The sequence below is a fragment of the Amblyomma mixtum genome, chromosome 9 (genome assembly GCF_055824585.1).
Source record: "Amblyomma mixtum isolate Tamu chromosome 9, ASM5582458v1, whole genome shotgun sequence".
In the NCBI taxonomy this organism is placed as follows: domain Eukaryota; kingdom Metazoa; phylum Arthropoda; class Arachnida; order Ixodida; family Ixodidae; genus Amblyomma; species Amblyomma mixtum.
The window spans coordinates 79,511,936-79,535,728 of NC_143020.1; the positions used below are offsets into that span (position 1 = coordinate 79,511,936).

The window sequence follows — 23,793 nt, forward strand, 5'->3', positions numbered from 1 at the left end:
AAATGCGCAAGCTCAGTTACAGTTCCTGGGTTCCTAAATCCAACCGTTCATTTTCCAGGCCAGCATTGCTTCTCTGACGGCGAATGGTCAGTCAAATGAGGCGGACGTGACGAAGGTAGGGTCTTTAATGAGTTCCTACTTTTTATACTAAGCAGAGGGTCCTAATAAAAGGGTTACGTTCAAAACAGCATATTTAAGGCAGCTTCGGAAGGCAATAACTGATTGCCGCCGCGGTGGCTGAGTGGTTCTGGCGGTCAGCTGCTGGTCCGAAACACACGGGTTCGATCCCGGTCGTGGAGGTCGTATTTCGACGCAGGCGAAATTCTAGAGGCGCGTGTACTGTGCGATGTCAGTGCACGTTAGAAAGCCCGAGTTGGTCGAAATTTCCGGAGCCCTTCACTACAGGGTCCCTCATAGTTGCTTTGGGACGTTAAACCCCACAAACTAAAGAAATAATAAATAATTATGTTTCCTGTACCGAATTTTTCACATATTGCAGCCAGACCGGACCCTTTGTCATTCAGCGGCAGGCCTTTCTGCCCTAAGCCTTCGCTGAAGTTATTCATTGTCATACCGAGAAGCATGAATGTGCATTTGATTTGCGAACATGTAAGTGCCGAAGGTGTGAAAGATTGGCCGTATTGGAATGCGTTTTAACTACCGCGCATGCATTTGTTTCGGACAGGTAGAATGCGCGTGCATTCATAAGCTTTCTTTTCTTTTTTTTCAGCTCAAACAGGAACTTTCTGAAAGAGATGTGAGTTACTAGTGAATATGTAACTCATATACACCAGGGTATTTACAAGACCTGTGTTGCTAACTCAGATTATTCATTTTCTAGGCTTGGATGGCTGCTCTGGCGGCGAATGTTTCCAAAAATGAAGAGGATACGAAGAAAGTGAGACTGTGTTCTCTCATCCTGCTTTGTATGTGGAATATAATTGGTGGGGTAAATGACCTATCGCCGCGGAAGGAATCGCCAGTTAATCAGACCAACTGCCCTCCGCTGCGCACTCCGCAAGACGGGAGGGAGTGGAACGATGAACTTCTCTACCGCGACAGCTGATTGCACCACAGACGTGATAGGCCCATACCTCATTAGCCGCAGAATCACTCTGTAGATCGGACAGCAAAGCACTTTACTCTGAATCAAGTTGTAACAAACCAGTTTAACGCACGGAGTTTAACAACAAAAAGCTGATTACAAAATTAAGGCACTGGAGCGACACGACTGAGGAATTGCAAAATACGGAGATAAAAACAAAGGTCTGTGGTATGCTGATACTAACTAAAGGGTAATACCAGCATACCGACCAACAAAAGTTGCATAATCGTACGCAGTTTTACGCGACTGAAGAGAGCAGTACAAAAGTACAAGATGAGATGCAGTGATCGAGCTTCAAGGGCAAAGAAAGAGCTCGAGGCAGCAGGGGAAAGCGGTGACCTGCGTACGGAGTGGCGAGGTCTGGTCACAAGGACCACCGGCCGACACTAGTTCGATGCGGTACGATGCGGCGTTCCGAATGCGGGTGAGCTTGGGCTGAGCTTCTTCGGAGCCGCCGCCACCCTTCTCGAGGTATCAGAGCCCGGCCAGAGGTGTCCTTCTCGACCACATCCCTGGTAGAGCTCACACACTTTAGCAAGCACTAAGTTCCGCCAAGCAATCTGCTCGGCTCGCATTTCTCGGCCCCTGCATCCTCGATGTAAAAAAGAGATCCAAAAGAAGAGATGTAAAGATCTTAAGAAGATATCTAACAGACCTAATACGCTCAAGGTGGACTTCGTAAGCAAAACAGTAACTCAGAAGGAAGTTGCGACCAAATGGGAGGCCCAAGTCACAACTACAACACCTGCACCCTTGGTGAGGATGGGTCGCGAGAGAAAGCCCCTCCCTTTCCATGAGCAGCGACAAAGCAGGGTGCCGGGCCGTCGGCGGCCAAGCGTTGCGGTCAAGGTCGTTGGAGCAGCCGCCATCTTGCAGGTCGGCGTGGCTGCCCTTGCCATCCGGGTGGCTGTAAAAAAAGTATAGCTGTGCACGCAGCCAGGTGCCCGTGCTGGTGGAGGCGGCGAAGAGCCCCTGATTAACACCGAGCGGCGTGAGGGTGTTCGTTCATGGAATGGATCGACAGACCGCTAGTCCGCGGCAAACATTTATACCCTCGCCTTTAGACTGTTGTTTTTCTTTAGTTGTTTCCTTTATTCGCTGACCTCTAAAGAGCCACTTGTACTACATGCGCCCCGAAAGGCCAAATTAAGGGAAGGCCAAAAACAGGCACAAGCTTTGTAACACTATGTCATGGAGACAAAGCCCTAGTGACACGGTCCCTTTCCAAGTAGCCTGTTTACGGCAGGTTCCGGTGGCATTTATTGATTAATGTTCCCTGAACCAATTTCTTTTCAAATGTTAAATTCAAAGCTTCATTCTTTGTCCTTAAACGACATGCTATTTTAGCCTGTGCCCTCACTGACAGTGTTTATGCCGTGATCAAAAGCATGAACTTTCATGTAGCATGGAGGCGTAGAACGCATAATCTTTCACGTGCCGAATGTTGAAATTTTCTACCCTGAGAAATTCATTTTCGCAGATGCCTTTGTTTTGTGACCTGAACGTCGATATTACCCGTTGCTTTCGTTTATTTTGCTTTCATTCTTTTTTTTTCAGTTGACTATGGAACTTTCACAGAGAAATGTGAGTTATTGCCCACTTCTTGATGCATATTCATCAGTCTGAAGCAGCCGTGTTCCTAATTGTACGATTGGGTTTCCAGGGTAGCATTGAGTCTCTGAGCTCGACACTGAAGACACTTCAGGACACCGTCGGGAACGTAAGACCTGTATTCGCTTTACAATTTTATACATGGACCGGAAGAACATCAGTGTTGTGATGGCTGCAGTCAAATAGTACTAACTAGCCTCACATAACCAGGGAGCAGTTACATTTATTGTGAACTGGCCATAGTTACAATTAATCACTGTATTCTGCATTGTAGCACGAAGCACTGTCCCAAACAGTTGTGTCCGAGGTCTTGCATGCTTTATCGCCGTCTTGTCGCAAAGTCAAACTAACACCCTCTTTTTAACCGCTGGACATAATTTCGATGTGGCACGACCAGATAAATACGAAAAAGAAATCTAAGGACGCCGTCTACTAAGAAGAGTATCTTTGCATTGCATGGCTATAGAGGGCAGAGATGGAAATATTAGTGCGTGTTTTCGTGGCCTAAATTGTGAATAGTGGGGCATGCCCGTTTATTCTTTCATTGGTTTTAATTTGATCTGTAAACAAAAGCACGCAAGAAATCGCGAATGGTACACGCCATCCCAAATACCTAGGACTTACGCCTCATTCTTCCAGGAGCGTCACGTCACCATCGCTCTGCGTAGACATTTACTTATGCTTTCCTCTAGCCGTTAAAATGATTCTAGTAGTACTTTGTTCTACTTTACTTCTTTTTCACCTGTCATACTTCCGCGTAATTGTGAGACGCTGTGTTTAAATCAATCCGTTAACATACCTTCCGTCTATACTATACTTTTTGTTATTTTCCTAGTACCGAAAAAATAACATTATTGCGAAGCCTTTAGCTGTGCTCTCGGGTTTAAAATTACCCAGCAAAGCTTTCGCACTTGATTGTGTTTATGGCCATGGACCGACCATTGACAAGCCTGTGAAGTGCTCCTGCGCTCAGATCATGCCCTTTGTCCAAATATGCCAACCGAAATTACCTTTCAAATGTTATCTTAGGACCAACACTTTTACCAAGCGCCAATCTAATTTTTCTCAGTGCTCTCATCATGTCTCATCACATCAGTAACTACACAGAATAGTGATTATTAATAGAACACTTCCTTTAAAAACAGAAGGCCCGATCAATAAATGATACTAACCAGCTACTCCTTTGAGCATGGTTCGCATTTCTTTCAACCGCCTACACATGTTGCGCATTAACCACATCCTGGTTTGCTTTGTTCAGGATAAGTTGAGATGTATAGCAAACGCTGTTGCAATATGAGCACTACTTCATTTCCATTTCGTTTCAATAAGCAGTCCCTGCTTCTTCCAGGCCCACTTGCAATTGGAGAAACGCATAGAAACTGTCGAAACAGCGAGCTCTGCCCTGCAGGTAAGACTCCAACGGCCACCACGCGCAGTGTGTACCATTCGAAACAGGTTTTTACCTTTACTTTCTCTTTTGCTGCAGGCATCACTCAACTCTCTCCAGCAAACTCTATATGCGACCAAACAAGAGGCCCAAGCAGGAACGCACGGGGTAAGTACTCCCGGAAGCTGTAATAATTTGCTCTGTTAAGGCCAAAAGTCCCGTATCAGGGGCATGTCAAGGTTCTAGGCGCTTAACTTCCTCAAGCAACACATGGACTATAAGATAGAACGTATAGCGGAGGGCTCCGAGTTAAATTCGATTGCTTGGCTCGCTTTATCATTCGCTCCTATGACACAGTTCACAGGTCTTCTAAGCATGATATGCTTCAATCTGTCGTTTAGGGGTAACTCAGGTGAACATTGTCGTGAAACCAGGGCGAGGCTCACACCAAAAGTTCACCCGAACCGAAAACCGAACCTGAAGCCAAAATTGAATACGGTTCCTTCCGTCTGATTGGCGTCGAACAGCGAACTTTACCATACCTTTTTGCAGAAAAAGTATATCACCACCGCCAGAGTAAAGAGAGCACCTTTGTTTTTCGGTGCCTCAGGTCACTTCGCCTTCTCCTTTGGGCTGTGTGTTGTAAGTGCTATATGGGACTTCCTAACGAACGCAGAGGCACATGAAGGGCCAATAGCGCTGCGGGACGCTAAGCTCTGGATAGAGTGGAAGGTAGTGGCTCATCAGTGCGCAGAAATGGCCTCAGGCACCAGGCGCACTTCCTTGCTTGAAAAAAACAAAAGGCTTCTGAAAACGCTCTCACGGGACCTGGCCGAAACCCGACAACGGCACGTAACCGTTTCTCAGAAATCTTAGAATGGGCTGCGCCCTTTCCTGCAATTTCCTGAAACACCTATTCTCAACGACGAGAAAATGTGTAAATTTTGTTTGCCTCGGTACCGTACAGACAAAAAGAAACGGAAATCTTCCACCGCGGACTCGGCGTCGTTTTTGCCGCGTGATCGACAGAATGTTTACCTGAGTTCCCTCAGAGTAAAATCTAAAAGCGTGATAGAAAACTGATAAATTAATCGATCTCTTGTAAACACGTTTGTGATGACATTGCTGCGTCGGTTTCGTCGGTTGCGTCACCTCATCTGGTATGAAGGGCTTAATCTGTTAGCATATTGAGCCCTTTTATTGAGTGAAGTTAAGAATCTAGAGCGAAACAAAACTGCGCGAAGAAGACGGGACAAAAGAAAGGCACGAATACACACACACAAAGCGCAGTGTGTTCATGGTTAGAGCGAAACAAAACTGCGCGAAGAAGACGGGACAAAAGAAAGGCACGAATACACACACACAAAGCGCAGACAAAAGAAAGGCACGAATACACACAGACAAAGCGCAGTTTCTCTTGACTGGCACGTTGACAGTGCGATGAGGTTAACATAGGTAGTTGCCGCTTGTCCCTTGTTCATAGGAAGAGTGGTAGAGCCCAGAGTAGAAGAAATGTATCGAAGTAAGACATGATGTTGTCTTACCGACTAGCCCAACATCATGTCTTATTAAGAATCTAGACTGTCGTGACTTGAAAGCCTAACTTAAACTACATCTCAGCTTAGATGTATTGTTGGGTGATTGCATATATATTACTTTCAATGGCCGATTAAGACGCGGTTCCGACACCAAATAGATATAGTGCTAACAATGATGGTAGCACGTATTAGAGCACTACAAAATAGTCGCGCAGGAGAGCAATTACGTGGGATTTGTTCATATTTACTATATACAAGGGAACAATTTTGGCCAGGAGGTATATTGCTAAATTAAACTAAACCGACCGTTCCTTTACCCTCTGTTCATCTTTGCTAAACACCCCTATCCATAAAATAAAATTCACTGGTTTTAACTAATCGACTTTCGGCAAATAACTGTGTACGTGAAATTTTAAAACCGCAGCCAGGCCCCCTACTCCAAGGTCAACAACCTGCCGTTAATTTCAGCCATCTGCGTCATGCCATTTATTAAGCCTTGGCTCAATTTCGTGAAACGCCCTTCATAAAGTAACTGAAAATTAACAAGGCGCTTCAGGAAGCCTCACACCGGTAGCCATAGATTCCACATGAAGATTTCGTATGAGGAATGCCATTTTCCTTCCGTCTCTACGCAGTTGAGACCTGTGCAGAGGATGAACAAAAATATAAACGGCTAGTGAGTGTTATGTATTCGTATACATCGTCGGTCTGTCAACGGAGGTAAGCTCTGGAAACCCAGTAACTAAGGCACCTCCTGGTCATTTCCTCATTGCGCATTCTATTCACCTTATCTTTGATATTGAAGGTCACTGTTCTCCTCATAAGTATTCCTCCCATCAGTTTCTAAAAAATATATATTTTCTAATACTCCGGACACCTTGTATTACGCAGGCTTACGAAGCACTCAAGAAAACGAGCGACCATTTCTCGGCTGTTATCAATCAATTGCAGGTATGTGAATTCTTCAAGTACTTTCACCTTTTTGGTAAACGCACATGTGCGTTTTATTTTCTGGCTTGATATTTCTTAGTCATTCTTCCCGAGAGCGCTGTCCATGCTCCACTGTCGATGCTGGCAGCCAGATGGTTCAAACCCCGTATTGATGAAGGTTGTCATTTGGTGCAAGATTAATAGGGTAACAGGAAAGCTCAGTGGTGCTCTCCCTCAAATTATATTTATTATAGCCTACTAGCGGCTCACCACAGCAAGAACCGCAAGTATCAAGTTTTTTTTTTAGTTTAGTACGAATGCATTCCTCGCGAGCAGGACAATAAGCATGTAATAAATTTGCTCAGAAACTGCACACGTCTCTCTGCATAAACAGCCTACCTACTCTTACCATATGCAGCTTCGTAGTCATAACAAACCTTTCTACCAAGGCTTCATTTGCTACGATCGTACTGTATATACCTAAGACTGCTTTTGAGTTACATGCACATTCGCCGTTAGTAACGTCCTGTTTTCATTCTGAGTTCCGGAGTGCACTTATAATTTGAATCGCAGGTTGCACGATTATCTGAAGTTTCTAACTCATCCCAGCCTTATGGCGCTCAATCATGTTTTGTTTTTGTTTTTGTTTTTTGCCAGCGCTGGGCAGTTCGCCCAACGTCCCTTTCTTTTTCGGCTGACCAAATCTTTTCCCATATGCCTTGATTAGTGTTTCAGATCTAATGACCTTTCATCACCAATACTTGCGTCACTCAAGGACAAAAACACTTATTGCGGATTCGCCAAGCCAATCAGTTACAGATGCGCAAAAGTATAGGGGAACGCAATGTTAGCCATCTGTCTACCTAAATCCTGTAGCAGTTTTGAAAACTGAGCGCACGCTTCGTCCTATTTCTGACGGGCCGCGGCTCTAATTCGAAGCCCAGTGAAGATTCCTCAGATCATAAAAATGCCGGCTGACGCCAAACCAGCAGTTCTATGTGAGCTGTCCTCCCGCTTTTTGGAGCAGACGAGATAAAGGCGCAACGAAGGAGGTCTTCAATAATCAGAACAGCCGCAAGTAAATCATCACCTATCAGCGATACGGGCTTCTCTGTTTCCTTTCGTATTGCTTAAAACTGAGTGTTGAAGCATGAGATTGCACCAGAAATGAGTATAGCTCTCTCAGCTTCAACTCCCATTTTATATAGCCCTAGTTGTTATCTGCGAAATCTATTTGTTACAGATCAACACCGAGCAATCGCGATGCAGCATGCAACAATGGGCCGCCGAACTGCATCAGGTACAGTATCATATTCTGGGCTCAGCTAGGAGTCGATCATCGCAGCTTGAGATACGCCAGTTTAGTTGCTGTGGTTTTTTGTATTGTACACTTCGCAGTCCGAACACGAGGCGGCGTCGGTATCTCCTGCTCTACCGAGCGATCGCAGCTTTGATAGCCTCATGCAGATGCCGCGAGGCCGCAGATTCATTCCCCACCGTAGCTCCCGACCCAAAATGAAGCTTCTCGCGCACCTTTTCCTCATACACCTGTCATGTGACATTAATATGTGCCGTGAACAATTATTGTTCTTGGCGGTTTCCACAGACCTCAATGCCGCAGCCAATCGTTTCCTTCGTGCGAGAGCGATACAGTTAAATAGCAATATCTCCAAAAAAGTTAAAGTAAGTCATGTGTAGCGTAATGGACAGATGATTAATCAAGAAGGAGATGCACTGTTGGTGCAGTGGCTGGTTCGGCCCTGCAGCTGCAACGCAGCATCCGCAGAAGTGTAAGAGAAGCGAGGAAGTTATAGCAAAACAGTTGCTGCGTCAATCGAGGTGCAGCCAAGACCCCTTTAAAGGGTCGCTTTCTCTTCTTATTGCCGAGGCTTTGGAAACTTCGCTCAAAACTTATGAACTTCTAGAAGTTCATCATTAATGATGACCTGATTTCAAAAGTATAAATAATTGAAGTACTAACAACAAACAATGTCAAAGCAGTCTGATGAAGTTGGTGATTTGGATAATTGCTTATTGTCTATGAACAAGAAAACGGCGTAAATATATGTTATTTACGATACTATGAGAGTGTAAGTTGTTTCTGTCGATACGAAGCATCGCTTCGCGATCTCCAGAAGGACCCTTTAAAAAATCTTTGGTAGTGAAAATCCCTTTGAGCACTCGATTTGACGCGCTGAAGCATGGTACATACCGCATTACAAAAATATTCTGTTATTACTTGGACATAAAAGCTGTATCATGTAACCTGAAATTTATCTACATGTGAAAGCTGAAGTTCGAGAACACGCAGGATTCGCTTTTCTATTCGTTTCTTGAACAGCTCTCGGCGGTTCAGTACGTAACGACCTCTCGCTCTGTCACCGTAAATAGGTAAATATCTGTAGCCTAGCAGTTGTGAATGCAGTGGGTTTGACTAAAATGTAATTACTCAGGCATATAGGCACGTGTTCTAGCTTAAATTCATCAAAACACAAGCACAGTATTTTCTATAATTTTTGGAACCTGGCCTTTTCTAACCGAAACCTAAAACTTCCCTGAAAATAATAACCAGCTACGGTGCGGGCATCAGAACTCTACACACAGAATTTTAACCATGGAGACACCGTAAAATTCTGTCTGCAAGATCGAGAAGTTAGCCTAACGGACTTTAAATTTTTGAAACAAAGCTACACATATCAAAATCTCGGTCCTGTAGCGGAAAGTGTCGCTTCACGATATTTTTTTCCTCGGGCACATATTGCGTGAGATTTCGGTATTTTTGTGTCAGTTATGAAAAGCTGCGAGAAAGCAGTTTGCACATTACTACTGGAAAGAACTATGCTTTCAAATAGCATAAAGTTGCTTAAATCTTGAATATATTCAGCTTTTATCTGGCAATTTCCTACTGTGCTAAGCTAGATGGTTTTTTTTTATTTTTCAGCTTAAAGTAGCGCATGACGCACTACATGCTGCTTGTCATCATCTAGACGCTTTGGTTTGTCCAGTTCATCAAGGACAGCACCAGACTCATCAGCCTACGTCGAGGCACCAGTAGACCGTTCTGGAGCTGAACACATCGAAAACGGAAGACTGATTTTCTTTCATAACCGTTAAAAAATCGACCGGGCCTTCGAATCATCTTGCATATGCTTGTAGCTGTGGCATTGTATTCATTAGATATGCATTCCGAATGAAAGAAACTGCACGTTCACTTCTTCATGGCCTTTCGTATTTTAAAGCTGCAATCTACAGAAACCCCGACTGCGCCGAATATAACATTTGCCTCATCAGATATTTTCTGCGCTGTAACCATCTCCCCGTGGTAAGAACTCTTTTTCAAGTAAGTCCAGAGCAAATAAAATTAAAAACAAGACTTTTCATCAAAGACCTCCTCGTTTCTTTAATCATGTTTAATTTCATTTGTACTTTCGTATCTATAGTTGTATGCAACTTAAAAACTAACAGTTGGTAACATGGGGCCATAGTCCGTGGCGTCCTGTATTAACTCCACTGGCCATAACAACAATAAATGAAAACAGCTTTGACATGTTTAAGCATAACAAGAAAGGCATAGGCATGACATTCTTTCAGCTCAGAAAAGAAAGATGTAACAGGCCAACCTTTTTGCCGCGGAAGCATTCTTCGCGGAGGTTCTGAATGTGGACGGAATTAACTGCAGAGTTAAGTTCTATCCGTCGGTAGTAAGGCGACTTTTTTTGTTATTCTATTGATGCCAACGGCACAAAGAACAGGAAGTAATATATCCATAAAAAAGATGCATTTCCAGCCACGGTATCCCTACTTTAAAGGTGCACTGAAGAGGAATCTGAACTCGTCTTTCTGCCGCGGGAACTGGATCTGCACGTTCCGAGCATTCTTAGGAACTTCGACTTATTGCCCTGTGTGTCCGATTTCCTTAATTAAATGGAATTAATGTCCGGCTCCCGCCTTAATTTTTGGAATTCTCCCCGTACGGGGGGCGGAGTCGACCAACGCGTGGAGTGCCTTTCAGCCAGCTGCGTGGAGGCTTTGCTTTCGCTTTATTTTGTTTTTTAGGTTTCCGTGAATAAATAGTTTCATTCGCAGATAATATAGCCGCAAAATAAGCCCGCACAAATAAAATACGCACGAACTATTTGCTACTACGGATTACTACGTATTACTCCGCCGATGGCGGAGCGGCAAGCCGCCACGTTGCTGGGTAAAAGGCACTCCACGCGTTGGTCGACTACGCCCACCGTACGGGGAGAATTAACAAAAAAAAGGCAGGATCCGGACGGTAATTCGATTTAATTAAGGAAATCGGCGACTCAGGGCAATGAATCGAAGTTTTTAAGAATGCTCGGAACGTGTATATCGAGTTCCCGCGGTAAAAATACGCGTTCAGATTCCTCTTCACTGCACTTTTAACGTCCAGATACTATATGGTCTCGTGTGCAATGTCATGCCGTTCAAACAAAACGTATTGCTGAAATTTATCTTTCTGGGAGCGGGCTAATAAAGAAGAAAATGGACTCCATCGAAGATTTATGTCGCACAGCCCACCGTTTCGAAGCCCACTCAGTTCTTTCGTGAGGACCGCGGTGTGGGCGATATGTAGCTCAGCTTTTAAAAGCACATGCGGTAAAAGTTGCCGTCCTTAGGCCGTGCTCTCAGTGAAGAGGTTTTAAAATATCCCCAGCAGCACGTCTAATCGGCCCAGTATCGGGAATGTATTGGCAAATGCAGGTCCAACATAGGGCCTCAGTGAAACCATCCATTTCCAATATTGGGCCAACTACCTGAGCTGCTTGGAAACGACCTTAGCGTAATTGGTAGGCGACAAACAACGGGAGTTCGAAGTGGCTTTTCGAATACTTGCGTCTGGTGAACACAAGAGCGTAAGTGACCCCTCTGTGGCGCTAACGCCGGGGGAAGTCAAGCTAATTACGAACATGCACTAGCGCACATGTGTAACAGAGCTCACTCTAATAGGATTGCTCATGTATATTGGTCTGGACATGCGCGTGAACTTGTACAGGTGCGCGAAAAAGTATCGGAGAGCGTGCCTTTTCAAACTGTTTCTTCAAGGAGTCCATTTCCATGTTTCACCTAATGCACCTAAGAGCTTAACTTTACCTATTACGTGATGTGTAAAACCACCAGTCTCTTAACTGCAATTATCTTTGCAAAAGCTGTGCTGGGTGAAGCGCAACGGTAAATCCGCTTAGCAGTTGTTGAGTGGGCTCAACATACATTGGGGTTATGTTGGCATCCTGTTGTCTCAACATGAACTCAACAAGCATCAACATCAGCTCAAAACTTTCGAGGAGGCACTTTGATGATCTAAAGTGCGATGAGGCGAAAGCCTTTCCCGCAACGCTCTTCAGAGATCTTACGCTAGACAAGAACTGTATATGCGTACGCAGGAAGTCAGCGTAGCATAGTGGCTAGCACACTCAGATGTGTGGCGCCATCTCTTTTAAACGCCACAAATCACAAACGTTTTATGCAACGGACGGACGGACGGACGGACGGACGGACGCACAGTCAGGACCGCGGGTATAAGCCATTAAAGGCCTTTGCCTTAAAACTTGTTTTTAAAAGGACTGCCACCGGGGTGTGTTGCATGGCGGTTGCCAAAGCGAGGAAGGTCGAACAAGCCTGCGGCCTCCACGGTAGAGGTTACAGGAGCGCGCTGAAGGAACTTCTTCGGACCGGGAAACCGACTCCTATCGGAGCTATGGCGAAGATAGAACCAGCTCCGACCGTGTTAGTTTTCGAACTGACATGATAACTTTGCCTCTCGACTGCGTGCACAAGCGCTGACTTTGTCGACGACGGCGGCCGCCTTGAGCGCGGCCCGAGTGGCGCTGCATGTCTAAAGCACCTGCATCTTTGTTTATGTTACACAGAGCGCTATTTCCAGCCACAGGGATATAAGAGGGCTACTGGGTTATCATCATGTAGGGAATGTATAACAGTTTCAATCCGATCTGAATGAGAGGTCTATTTCTTTTTCGGCGCCCCGATGAGGTGCCACTTCATATTGAAAATGTGACATACGTTTATGTTGAATATTGCAAAATTAGTACCATTTTCCTGAGGTTGACAAAAATAAGCGTTCGGGCGTGTTGCATGGTGAGTTTATAAGATAAGAAATCCGTAAGGTTTCAAAGTAGGTGGACAGGGTGCACGTTTTTCATGGAGACCGGCTCATTTTGCACCACGTGCTTTCGGCGCCATACAAGTGCAGGCTCCACACGGGCGCGCCGCTCTCGTTTCCCCCTTCAGCCTCCCCGCGTCGTTGCCGGCCGACAAGATTACGTCACAGCTACGATTGTCTCTGTTTATCTCCCCGCCCGACACATACTCCAAGTCCGGAGCGCGCCTTTTCCTTCTATCTTCCTCCTCCCTCTCACCTCTTTCTCCGCTCCGGCTCCACTCCATTTCTTTACAATGGCCCCTCCAGTGCTCTCATGTTAAAAGATTTTCCCGGACGCTTATCATTCGTCGCTATCGAAACCTACGGTACGTACCGGACTGGGAAGTTTCGGAGTGAGTCTCGACGCAACCCTTGAACGCCGAGAAAAAGGTACGTCGCATTTTTTGCTTTCTTATGCTCAAAATTCACATCCTTGGGCTTTTTATGCTTTTCTTGTTCAAATCGCAACTACGTTTCTGTTGGGAACACTGTGGCCGACTAACCGTTTACACCAAGCTTTTGCGTAGCCCTTTTGCAAGCATAGGATGGAGCCGTCTTCACGTGCGGCATCCATTCACGTTTTGTTGTATATCTTAAAATTGGAGCAATAATCAGTACGTATCCTAAAACACGGTGTCTTCAATGGATGGCGGCAGTATTATGGACAAGTCAATCGTAACTTAAACGCGATCTCGTGGCGCCAGAAACCAGCGAAGCTTGCAGTACGGGAGTAATTACTCATTGGCATCGTCCCAAGCGCGGCCATGCGGCTAGAAAGAAAACCGCAAGGCTGCGTGGGGGGGTATAGAGTATTTATTCGCTTATCAAAAATCTGCTCCCCCTTGAAGGGTTCTCTTAAACATTCGATCAAACTGGTGAAGCTTGCTTTCTTCGCCGCAGGAGGCGCGTATTGTACAATCGATGATAAGCGACTGCACGATAAGCGATGATAAGCGATACAAACAGGTTGTCTTTTGACATTGGTGACGGCCTTCTTCCAGGCTTCAGTAACTGCGTGGGGATTTGGTTTTTCACGTTGTCACTGAAAAATCAACCCGTATGCAAAAATTATTGTAGCTAAACCATTTAGTAAATGTTCGGTGATGGGGGAGATGCTCTTAATAATGGTGAAAATGGCCCTCACGGGAGGTCCATTTGAAATACGTGACACCGTTGATTTTGGGAGAAGGAAACGCGCATAACTGGCTCCGACGGCCAGTGGACAACTCAATCGCGCTTTCAGGCACGGACGGTTGTGTACACCTACAAAAAAAACTTCCTTTGCACGATATTCCGTGTTTAGCAATACTAAATTACCAACCATTTTGTTTAGTGCTTCATTCAACTCAGCTCAGAAACGCAAAAGGGCTTAGGTGTGGCCACGACGCGTGACGCGTAACTTTCTCTCGAGCAAAACATCGATTTGGGGTAGAACAGCTTCACCAATATGGGATCCTGATTGCTAATTCCAAATTGTTCCCGCCTACATTTTTAGATTTCAGCTCCGTACCTCTTTTCTAAACAACAAGCGCTTTCCCCTCATTGATAATTCACAAAGGTGTTTTGCAGCAGACCAGCTTTTATATTATTTATTTTATTTACGGCACTTTTTCAGATTTCTTCAATGGATACGCGTAACTGCCCCGTTTGCAATGAAACGTTTCCCAACCAACAGTTCTTCACGCATATTAAAGCTTGCAAAGCTCCTCAAAAGCCGCAACCAACCCAGCTGCGGAAGGACCCCAACCATCAGGTAAGTTCACCCATATCAGTTTCTTTTTTCTTGGGCAATCCATGAATATAGAACCTTACCGCGATCAAAGTGTCGTAGTAGACCGACAATAGCTCAACGGGAGAAAGGACCGAGCGTGCCCGTGTGTAGACATCCTCGACAACGTTATCTTCTGTGCTGCTTGAGTGATCAATGCGGCCCTTCACAGAGCGCATTGAGAGCGCCAGTTGTTGCAAGTTTTTCGAGTACGCAACGCGTTCTTCGCATGAATTAGCATCATAATCATGTGACCAGACCATATATTTGTCCCATTGTCTCAATGCGTGAAAAAGTGAAACGAACTCCAGGAGTTCTATTTATAAATAAAAATGTGCGCATGAATTTCAAAATGCCATTTATAAATTAAAAAGACCAAATGTTACCTTAAATAAAAAATCTATCAAGTGAACTTTGCATATTATTAGTGTGGTGTTTTGTCTACGAAAGTTTGATTGCTTAACGCGAATATAAGCAAGACGCCAGCACGTACAGCTCTCTCTGAAGGCGCGAAGCTGGCATCGCTTTACCAAACCGAGGTTGAGACCACCGCATGTGCGATGCATTGGGGCGGACGGAGCATGCTGTCACATGTTCTCATTAAATTTCCTGAGCTTCCATTTTTCCGTATAAAATGAGCTACGCTATGGCTGCGTTGTCGCATGAACACAGCTAGGACCATATTCATGGCACTTGACATCATTCGTCATTGGTGTTTGCATCTACTTGCGTGGTACCAGATGTGACATTTATCTCCACGCGACTTTGCAACACAAGTAGCAACACATTGTATTTTCAGCAAACTCTAATGGGTTTAATAGCTATGGTAACACTGAGAAGCAATAAAGATTTGATCTCCGAGGGTATTGCGCTGCGTATGTTTGAAAATACATTTTAGGAGTTTTTACTTACAAGGAAGAAACATAAAAACGGCTCACAGTATTCAACAGCGACCACTGTTAAGCGTAGAACACTTTAACACTGCGGTTTATCTACCCGAGTGAGAGATCGAGCTGCTAGCTTCAGTATACCCATCCTTACTTCCATACTAGCGAAATGGCGGAAACACCTGTTACTTAATTGGGTGGTCGCTCACATAATCCATTCTTTTTAGTTTCCTAATCGAACAGTGGTTATTGCAGAGCACAAAGAACCAAAACCAGTCGTCTGGCCTTTTCCACCCCTGGAAGGGATGAAGTGATTTTGAAATATCGGGGAGTCGATGTCGGGGAAAATAGCGTCTTCGCAGCGCTGCACAGCAATAGAGGCCTGGCTTTCTGCATTGCCTTGTTTCGTTCAGACCGCCCCTAGAAGTAGCTCGATCCCGTACACATCTCACTCACCGCGTCTACTTTCATTACAACAGAAAAAAAATTATCTGCCATGTGACTTGTGCAACCCCAACATACCAACAACGAACACACGTATTGGATCTGCTGACATGCCACACATTCACTGCGCTACCAACAAAGGCAGATTGCTACCCACCAAAGTACCTTATTCTAGAGAGCAAAGCCGCTCTTCCGGTTCCACTGCGCCTAATACTGGAGCCACTGCTACGTTGCCCACATCGCGTACGTATTGAGCTTACGTATTGGGCGATATGGGCTCCTACTGAACGACTTGATACGGCTACCCGGGCCAAAGTCGGAAAATAAATGTTGCGTTTAAGCGCTTACTCGCGACAAGCCTGCACTTCGCCCTTATTTTTTAGTGTTATACCCGCTCTCGCAAGTTGACGGTCGCACTGACAGAGCATTCCATGTCAATCAAATCTGACGGTCTCACCCTCTCGGCTCGGGTGCTCTGGGATATGTCCAGCAGTTCTGGCATGCACAACTTTTCCTATTGTTATAGTCGCCAGCTGCGTCCAGGATGCAGGATCTGTGGGAAAAAGCCAGCTTTCCGATCCTCGGGATTGTGTACGTACAAAATGACGAGTAGTTTTTTTTTTTTTTTCACTTGTGGCACTGTAGCTTCAAGCGGAAAACTTGAAACTTTAAGATTTGGTTCTTTCGGCTAGCGATATGCAGGCCGAGCACTGTTCTCCGGCAGTTCCGTGGAAAATGATCAGTCGTCGATGTCTGCACTTTTCGTACGCGTATTTTTTTTAACCATCTTGAATCTGCTTCATGGCGAACGTCAGAAGGACGAAGTTCATGGGTTCCCAATCTCGTCTTAGCAAATTCATCGCGCTTGCAAAAAAAATTAAGAACTTGAGGGTCGCAGTCTATACTGACATCATCTACAAAGCATGCGATTCCAGTGCCGCTATCGGCTTCTCTCTCTCGTGTTACTTTTTATAGTGAAGCGTTGAGCTGACTAAGTGCTCCTTAACTATGATCGTGTACTGAGTGAAGTTAATAGGAATCTCAGCGCTAATAAGTGATATGTTCACTGGCACTTCCAGATTACCAATCATGCCTGAATGGGCTTCCAGAAAAGTCGTCAGTTTATGACGAGGATGGGGAATTTGTAGAAACAGAAGCCTTCCGGGTCATCGATTTCTGCGCTAGTAACGTTCGCGGACGTCTTCAAGGGAACAACCGAGGAAGATTGAGTGCCTTGGAACCATTTGTATGTTTTGCACATGATACGGAACTGGTTTGGAGGGGCTGCGTTTCTAAAGATAGGTCGGCAGCTCTTCCAGATTTGCCAACAGAAATTTTGGTTCGATGTTGTCAGCGTCTTCTTGTGACATGAAAAAGTGCCGTCAAACTTTCTTCCCGAGAGCTACTTGTGGGCAGTCACGCGTCAAACTTTTGGTCGGGGATGATTTTCTGTCGCACCACGGCAACCATGTATCCAGCGGTTCTGTTTGGTAGGTTAGTTCGGGGGCGCTGGCACAACAAATTTGTGAAGGTTTCTGCTGGCAAGATTCTTCCGCTTGCCGGATTTGCTGCAGTTCCGAAGCCGTACGCTTGCGTCGTCCCGAAGTGCTTTCAGCTGCTTGTTCTGCACTGTGCAGACACCCTCAGTAACTTCGTTTCTTTCGCACCCAAGCAGCCAATTTCTGCAGTGAATTTTACTGGACGCTGCGATGCAGCAGAGACTATTTCTTTTACTTGGCAGCGACTTGCACAAGACCCATATGGCTTGCACGTCGTGTACGAAGCATTCCTTGTAGCGTGTATACAGGAATTTCTTCTTTATGAAATTTCACTTTCCTCACCCGAACAAGAGATGGGCAAGGAATGGGCCTCCTCGATTTATTACGCTCAGGCACATGACACATGGGCTAGTGACCACTGCAATCCAGCCTGCACTCACTCGGTAGGCGGTGTGGTTCGGTGGGCGCCACCGCATCTGACCATGGTACGACTTCCTGCCGGAAGTGTATTTCCGGGTAGCTACCTGGCAAGCAGCGGGCTGCCTCAGCAGATTAAAGTAAGAGGCCCACTTTGTACTCATCACCGCCATCGTTCTGGTGATGAAACCGAAAGAGCATTAAGAAGAAAGTATAATATTGACACCTCCGCCACTGCTGAGCCACCGCTTGACCATGACATCTTTATTCCAGGACAGGCCGGCACTGGGCGCGCCAGCTTGCGGACTAAGGCAAGCGATGATGGGTATGTACAGATGAAAAAGGTGAAAGTTCATGCACCGCGCTTAGAATCATAAATTATTTAGCAGTCATACGCGAATACCAATGGATGAATCATGTATTCTAATATCTTACTTGTCATTTAAGAAAAGAATATATATAACGAAACTTAGCTGTCTACGTTCCTTTCAGATTGTTCAAACCAAAGTTCTCCATCGTAAACAGGCTGAACTGACGCGTGTGAACAGTCCTCTCTCGACTCCCTCTTGCTTGACTCAAAATGCTTGAGCTTTTCTTAATCGCGCTTACTTACATCACGCCCCATGCTCAGCCAATAGTGTTCATCTGCATGGACTTGTAGTCATGTGATTTTATAGCGTGACGTAGACATTTGAGGAAGGCACAACGCGTAGAAGGGCCAGTTCTTATCTCCTTCCAGTAGCAACCGAAAAGAGCTATCGAATTCCGTCAATCTGCAAGTTTTCGAGAAAAAAAACATTATCGATAATAATTCCTTAACGGACACTTTCGTATTATACCCCTGCCAAGTAAATATCAAACTTATTCTCGAAGCATCGAAGTAAAACGCTCTTTAAGAACACATGAATTTCGCGTATCTCTATCTGCTTCGATTACTTTCTTTTAAGCGAACTGAGCGCCATGCATCATAATTCCTCTTCTCTTTCCATTTCGCAGGTACAAGAGGTGCCTTTAAAGAAAATGTAAGTGATTGTCCATTTCCTCAGGCAGATTCATTAATTAATTCCAATAGCCGATATTCCAAAACACACCCAGTGATTTTACAGCACTGGATAGAATTGCTGATCATGACACTCAAGTCAATGAAGACGCGAGGGACAAAGGTCTTGCATGTGTGTTTTAATTATGTGTAGAAGTTCGCATTATCATGTGCGCCTTTAAGGCGGAAGCCTTTAATGCCTCATCCTTGTAAGCAGGCGTTGTCGACAGAAATGTCACGCTTTTCAGTTGGTCCAAATGGTCGCGACGTCCGAGAGCGCGAATTTCTAAAGGGGCCAATTGTACTTTCGCTACTAACGCTAGTAACCATGCAACCAATTAAAGGCATCGTATAGTTTTGCTCCAAGTTGGATTGAGTTTAGTTCATTGCTTAATTAATTAGTTAGCCTAATTAAGCTTCCTAGTCAGACCGAGAAGGAATTTGGTCAAGCTCGGGAATCGAACCCGGGTCTCCGGAGTGCGAGACGAGCACGCTACCACTCCGCCATGTCAGCTCGATGGTTTGGAATGAACAAAGGCGCGTCTAGTGAATACGGTGTCTACGTTCACTCCCATCTTCCTTCCCTTAAGGCGAGGTTCAGGTGTCCACCGAGATATGCGAGACAGATACATTTCCTTTCCTCAGAAACTAATTTACCGACAAGCAAGACATAGAGCCGAACGGGCGATGGCGTTCTGTAGACTCCCTGGCAGCGTTTCAAGACGGTATCGCGTTCCACACTCAGACGAAGCTTAAAATCGTAACCACACATCAGTGACACTAGCAGCAACACCGTGCTTATGGCTTTCGCCTCTCCGCGCTTTAGGTCAACAAAGTGCCCCCCCCCCCCCCCCCGAATTTTGATATTGCCCTAAGCATAACTACAAAAGAAAAGCTAACCCGACCTGAGCAGATTTGCGTATGTCTCGGACTCGTCTCCTCTGCAAAACAGGAAATCAGTACACAGTACCTATGCACAGCATCGAGTCGTTTCGTCTATTTTTTCGGTTGTCCTTCTCTGTCCCGAATTGAGTTGAAAACAAGAACCCAGTCGCACCTGAAACCAATCAGACAATCTGAGCCACAGTAAACTAGTGTTTTAATGGCGATTCTTTTATGGCCACAGACTTACATTTTCACAATCCTATACTTCTTACGCCCTTTCTGCATTTGTACATGACGAGGTCCTTGAAACTAACCAAGTGAAATGAATTGCAGAGCAGCTTGAACAGCTGCCCACATAACGCAAAAGCTGCGCTTGAAAACAAGACTCCACCACAAATTGGCTAGTTCTGCAGAGATGTAATAGGTTCTAATCAGGTACATTTCAATGATCATCGATATAACAAAAGGAAATTAAAGTAACCAGGTAGCCGTAGCATCAAGCATACCATCCTTATAATTCAGACTAATGGTTAGAAAAAAGCTTCTATTTCTTGGCTTCACTCTTGGAGCCTAAAGAACGCAAAAGTCTTCTTCGGATGAAGAATGAGGCGTACAAATTTGCGCGTCTCTTTCCATTTTCCTCAAATTTTGGAAACTTGTAAAATTCAGTATTGTGCCGGCTCTAGTTACTTTCAGGGTAATAGTTTTAAATGCAGTCTAAACATTATTTTTCTATATTGTCACGTTGTAGTGACGGCAGTCCAGCGGTCAGGAAGACACCAGAAAGACTTGTAAACGAAGCTCTTTATTTGGGCTGACATGCGCCCTCAAAAGAACTGAATCACTCGGCGGCGGCGTAAGCAACAGGCGTGCTCGGCGGTCGTCGAACTACGAATGTCCGCTGCTCGCGGCATCGCTCAATTTAAAGCCGGGAACGAAACTTCCAGATAACAGCTCAAGATCATCTACGGTAATCTGGAAAAACCTAGATGCAGCCTTTCATGGCTGCGAACAATCGAGATTAGTCTGGTCGCTTCTCGCGCCACGAACAAAAGTGATAACCACCCTTTCCTGCTGCCTTGAGCGTGAACGAACACACACTGCAATGATACGTGGCATTACCCCCCTTCCAAAGAAGCATCGTCTCGATGCTTTAAAATGAAAATAAACACGGACAATGAAAATTTCCAGTCCTTTAGCGTTCATAATATGGCTTCAGGCGTACGACATGTACGACTTCCGGGCGTGTGCGGCGTCGCTGAGATGCTGTCGTGCCGTCGGGGATGACTTCGTAGTCGAGGTCACCGATGCGACGGAGAACCTTGTACGGGCCAAAGTAGCGTCGCAGCAACTTTTCACTCAATCCACGGCGGCGAACTGGCGTCCATATCCAAACACGATCACCTGGCTTGTAATGCGTGTCTCGTCGGCGCAGATTGTAGCGCCGGGCGTCGGTGTGCTGCTGGTCTTGAATGCGAAGCCGCGCAAGTCTTCGGGCTTCCTCGGCGCGATGAAGGTAGGCGGCGACGTCGAGGTTGTCTTCGTCAGAAACGTGCGGGAGCATTGCGTCGAGTGTTGTCGTGGGCTTCCTGCCGTATACCAGCTGGAATGGGGTAAACCTGGTTGTCTCCTGGACGGCAGTATTGTACGCGAAGATCACGTAGGGCAGAATGGAGTCCCACGTCTTGTGTTCGGTGTCGATGTACATGGAGAGCATGTCTGCGATGGTCTTGTTCAGACGCTCTGTGAGTCCGTTGGTTTGTGGATGATAGGCAGTTGTCCTCCGATGGCTTGTCTGGCTGTAGTTTAAAATGGCTTGCGTCAGCTCCGCTGTAAATGCCGTCCCTCTGTCTGTGATGAGCACTTCGGGGGCGCCGTGTCGCAGGAGAATTTGCTCGACAAAAAATTTTGCGACTTCTGTTGCGGTACCATTAGGCAGCGCTTTTGCTTCGGCGTATCGGGTCATGTAGCCGGTGGCCACGATGATCCACTTGTTACCTGACGATGAAGTCGGAAAGGGGCCGAGGAGGTCCATTCCTATTTGCTGAAAGGGCTTAGTTGCAGGTGGTATGGGGTTCAGGAGTCCGACCGGTCTAGTCGGAGGCGTTTTGCGTCGCTGACACTCACGGCACGTTTTCACGTAATGGGAAACGTCGGTAGCTAGCCGCGGCCAATAGTACTTCTCCTGGATGCGGTGCAACGTGCGAGCAATCCCGAGATGCCCTGCAGTCGGCTCATCATGACATGCCTGCATAATTTCTTGCCTAAGATTCTTGGGCACGACAAGAAGATGTACTGTCCTGTTGGGCGCGAAGTTCTTCTTCAGGATGACATTATTGCGAAGGACGAAGGACGACAGTTGGCGCTTGAACCCCCGGGGAGGCGATGCGGTCTTGCCTTTCAAATAATCAACTAGGCTTTGCAACTCAGGATCCGAGCGCTGCTGCTGCGCGAAACTGCTGGCGCTTACCGGTCCTAGGAAAGCATCGTCGTCTTCTTCTTCCGGTGCTGCGTCTACGGGGGCTCGCGATAGGCAGTCTGCATCGGAATGTTTGCGGCCAGATTTGTAGACTACAGTTATGTCGAATTCTTGAAGACGCAGGCTCCAACGAGCAAGGCGGCCGGAGGGATCTTTCAAATTGGCCAGCCAGCAGAGAGCATGGTGATCGCTCACAACCTTGAATGGTCGTCCGTATAGGTAGGGGCGAAATTTCGACGTGGCCCAAATAATGGCGAGACATTCTTTCTCTGTCGTCGAATAGTTGGCTTCGGCTCTCGACAGTGAACGGCTAGCGTACGCGATAACTTTCTCCTCTCTGCCATTTTTCTGAACGAGGACCCCTCCTAAGCCCACACTGCTTGCACCGGTATGAACTTCGGTTTCGGCGTTTTCATCAAAGTGCCCGAGCACAGGAGGGGACTGTAAGCGGCGCTTCAGCTCGTTGAAAGCTTCCTCTTGCGGCCTTTCCCATTTAAAAGGCACGTCAGCCTTGGTAAGTTGGGTTAAAGGTTCAGCGATGCGCGAAAAGTTCTTGACGAATCGCCGGTAATAAGCGCACAATCCAAGGAATCTGCGTATAGCTTTCTTGTCATTAGGCTGTGGAAACTCTGCGATCGCAGCCGTCTTCTGGGGGTCTGGGCGAACTCCATCCTTGCTTACGACGTGACCAAGGAACAGCAGCTCCTCGTAGGCGAAGTGGCACTTCTCTGGTTTCAGTGTCAGGCCTGAAGACTTGATCGTTTCCAGCACTATCCGAAGCCTTCTGAGGTGGTCTTCAAAGTTTCAGAAGACAACAACGTCATCTAAGCAGACGAGGCAAATCTGCCACTTCAAGCCTGCGAGCACCGTATCCATTATTCGCTGGAACGTCGCTGATGCAGAGCAGAGGCCGAATGGCATCACCTTGAACTCGAAGAGTCCGTCTGGCGTGATGAACGCAGTCTTCTCGCGATCTCTTTCGTCGACTTCAATTTGCCAGTAGCCGCTCTTCAGGTCCATCGATGAGAAGTACTTAGCGTTGCATAGCCGATCCAGTGTGTCGTCGATGCGGGGGAGGGGGTAGACATCCTTCTTCGTAATGCTGTTCAGGCGGCGGTAATCGACGCAGAAGCGAAGGGTGCCGTCTTTCTTTTTCACTAGGACAACTGGTGCTGCCCAGGGGCTCCTTGATGGCTGGATGACGTCGTCACGTAGCATTTCCTCAACTTGCTTGCGAATAGCTTGGCGTTCTAGCGGCGATACGCGGTAGGGGCTCTGTCGCAGTGGTCGGGCGTGTTCGTCTGTGACAATGCGGTGCTTGGCAAGCCGGGTTCTTCGCACATTCGATGCTGATGAGAAGCAATCGCTGTACTTTTGAAGAAGACTGCTTATTTGTTCTTGTCTGCTCCGTGGTAATGCCGGGTTGATATCAAACGTTGGTTGATGGCCTTGGTTAGATGGTTCTACGGGTTGGTCGGATAGGGCAAATATGTCTCTGATGTCTGCCAGCTCGTCGAGGAAAGCGATCGTCGTACCTTTGTTTAGATGCCGGTATTCTTCGGTGAAGTTGGTTAGCAGCACCTGGGATTGGCCATTTCGGATTTGGGCGACTCCCCTTGC

General features: G+C 46.3%; 2 protein-coding genes across 6 annotated transcripts in view; both read left to right on the top strand.

Annotated features, from left to right (window-relative positions):
• Positions 1-10,450, top strand: part of LOC149329852 (uncharacterized) — a 29,151-nt gene extending 18,701 nt beyond the window's left edge. For 2 of the 4 annotated variants that reach the window (XM_089560582.1, XM_089560585.1), the window contains 10 exons: positions 59-115; positions 731-757; positions 842-898; positions 2,663-2,689; positions 2,769-2,825; positions 4,065-4,124; positions 4,203-4,271; positions 6,533-6,592; positions 7,815-7,871; positions 9,513-10,449. In XM_089560582.1, coding sequence (XP_089416708.1) covers positions 59-115; positions 731-757; positions 842-898; positions 2,663-2,689; positions 2,769-2,825; positions 4,065-4,124; positions 4,203-4,271; positions 6,533-6,592; positions 7,815-7,871; positions 9,513-9,626 — 585 coding nt within the window. In that variant the 3' untranslated portion in view covers positions 9,627-10,449. Of the gene's footprint in view, positions 1-58; positions 116-730; positions 758-841; positions 899-2,662; positions 2,690-2,768; positions 2,826-4,064; positions 4,125-4,202; positions 4,272-6,532; positions 6,593-7,814; positions 7,872-9,512 lie in introns of all 4 variants that reach the window. The other 2 variants (XM_089560584.1, XM_089560581.1) reach the window with 2 other exon arrangements.
• Positions 10,451-12,203: 1,753 nt separating this feature from the next.
• LOC149329853 (uncharacterized) overlaps positions 12,204-23,793 on the top strand; it is a 37,049-nt gene continuing 25,459 nt past the window's right edge. The window contains exons 1-4 of one of the 2 annotated variants that reach the window (XM_089560586.1): positions 12,204-13,145; positions 14,371-14,508; positions 18,044-18,095; positions 18,767-18,792. In XM_089560586.1, coding sequence (XP_089416712.1) covers positions 14,380-14,508; positions 18,044-18,095; positions 18,767-18,792 — 207 coding nt within the window. In that variant the 5' untranslated portion in view covers positions 12,204-13,145; positions 14,371-14,379. The remainder of the gene's footprint in view (positions 13,146-14,370; positions 14,509-18,043; positions 18,096-18,766; positions 18,793-23,793) is intronic. The other variant, XM_089560587.1, reaches the window with a different exon arrangement.